At 32.6% G+C, this 1,626-nt stretch overlaps 1 protein-coding gene across 1 annotated transcript; it reads right to left on the minus strand.

Annotated features, from left to right (window-relative positions):
* Window positions 1-506: 506 nt before the first annotated feature.
* Window positions 507-875, minus strand: LOC134700918 (ankyrin repeat domain-containing protein 34B-like). The gene has a single exon (XM_063562069.1). The coding sequence runs from the start codon at window positions 873-875 to the stop codon at window positions 507-509; it is 369 nt and encodes a 122-aa protein (XP_063418139.1).
* Window positions 876-1,626: the final 751 nt, after the last annotated feature.

Genomic DNA, 1,626 nt, shown 5'->3' on the forward strand with positions numbered 1-1,626 from the left:
CATTGTCTTGTCTTGTCTTATATTTCTATGATTATTGTCAAATCACAAAAATATTTATATAACTTTAAGCTTTAAGTGTTAATATCAGCGTTTTTTTTTGGTGTTTCTACTTTCGATTAGTATGATTCACACTTTGCAAAGACCAATAATATCATAACGTAACATACAATAAAAAATAATAATATGTTTAAGTAAACTCGTTATAGACAACTATTTGTATAAATTAGGTTTGTTCAAACTCTATACAAATCCCAAGTAAAATTATGCAGACATACTATGTCGAAAAATTGCTAAAGACAAATGGTTCAATCCTTTTTATTAACAATCAACTATGCTAAAGTTTATTAAAATTGAAAAATCATATCATAACTAGAGCAATCATACAACATGTTCTTAGTATTCATATTTGTTCACATCTGATACAATGTCTACGTTCTCAAATACATAATAATCATTAGATGATAAACATCAAATACAAATGTTAAGTGTTTACATCTATATTATTTTTAACTGTCAAAACTTCCCCATATTCTCATTTCGTCCGCTCGACTAAACCTTTTTCCTGCCTTAACTGAATTAGTAAGTCCATGTCGTTTCAGTAATTGAATTATAGATGCTGATCCTGATTTTATAGCGTACATGAGTGCAGTCCGTCCCGCAGTGTCTGTATCTTTTATATCTACATTATTGTCTAAAAGGCACTTAATAAAATCACATTTCCTTTTTTCATCAATGTTCATATGGCAAGCAATCATAAGTGGTGTAAGTCCATTTTGATTTTTACAGTTAATAATAACTCCACCTAATACTAAAATCTTTGCAAGTTTGATATTATTTGTTGACAACGCTGTAAAGAGTAAAGCTTCGTTTGCCATCTTTTGTATCGACAAGTTGCTTCTTTGAAGTTGACAGCAAGATTTATCCGCAAAATTTATCAAGCCTGTATTTTTATATGTTTGTACCCGAACATTGTTAACACCCTTTCAACAGAACCTCCCTGTTTTAGCGTCTCTATCTCGATTTGTTAGTTGTCATTCATCGAAATATGTGTGAAAAACTTACGCTATAACACCCAATATGTCTTATCTAGTACAGCGCATTTCTACAATGCTCATCACCTTCATCTATGGGATGAATAGTTTGACACAATGAGAATGGCGGGAGAAATCTGTCATAAAATCAATAATTGATAAGGAAGGATTACCAAGTACAACCTACCAAACAAAACGTTATTACATACTTTGTTCTCATTTAAGAGAGGGACGAAAAACCAAAAGTACAGTCAAACTCATAAATATAAAACAAACTGACAACGCCATGGTTAAAAATAAAAAAAGACAAACCGAAAATCAATACTACAAATGGCACAACAAATAAAGCTAAAGAATAAACAACACGAACCCCACCAAAAACTAGGGATGATCTCAGGTGCTCCGGAAGGGTAAGCAGATCCTGCTTCACATGTGGCATTCGACGTGTTGATTATGTGATTACAAATCCGGTAATATAGTCTAATTCGGTAGGTCACATTCATGAAAGGGAAGGGGATTGTAGTTACGACGTAAGGAACATATCCGGTATCATTTGTGAAACGGTCATTCTCTAACGGTCAACCAACTCGTGATG

The sequence above is a fragment of the Mytilus trossulus genome, unplaced genomic scaffold (genome assembly GCF_036588685.1).
Source record: "Mytilus trossulus isolate FHL-02 unplaced genomic scaffold, PNRI_Mtr1.1.1.hap1 h1tg000210l__unscaffolded, whole genome shotgun sequence".
Taxonomy (NCBI): Eukaryota; Metazoa; Mollusca; class Bivalvia; order Mytilida; family Mytilidae; genus Mytilus; species Mytilus trossulus.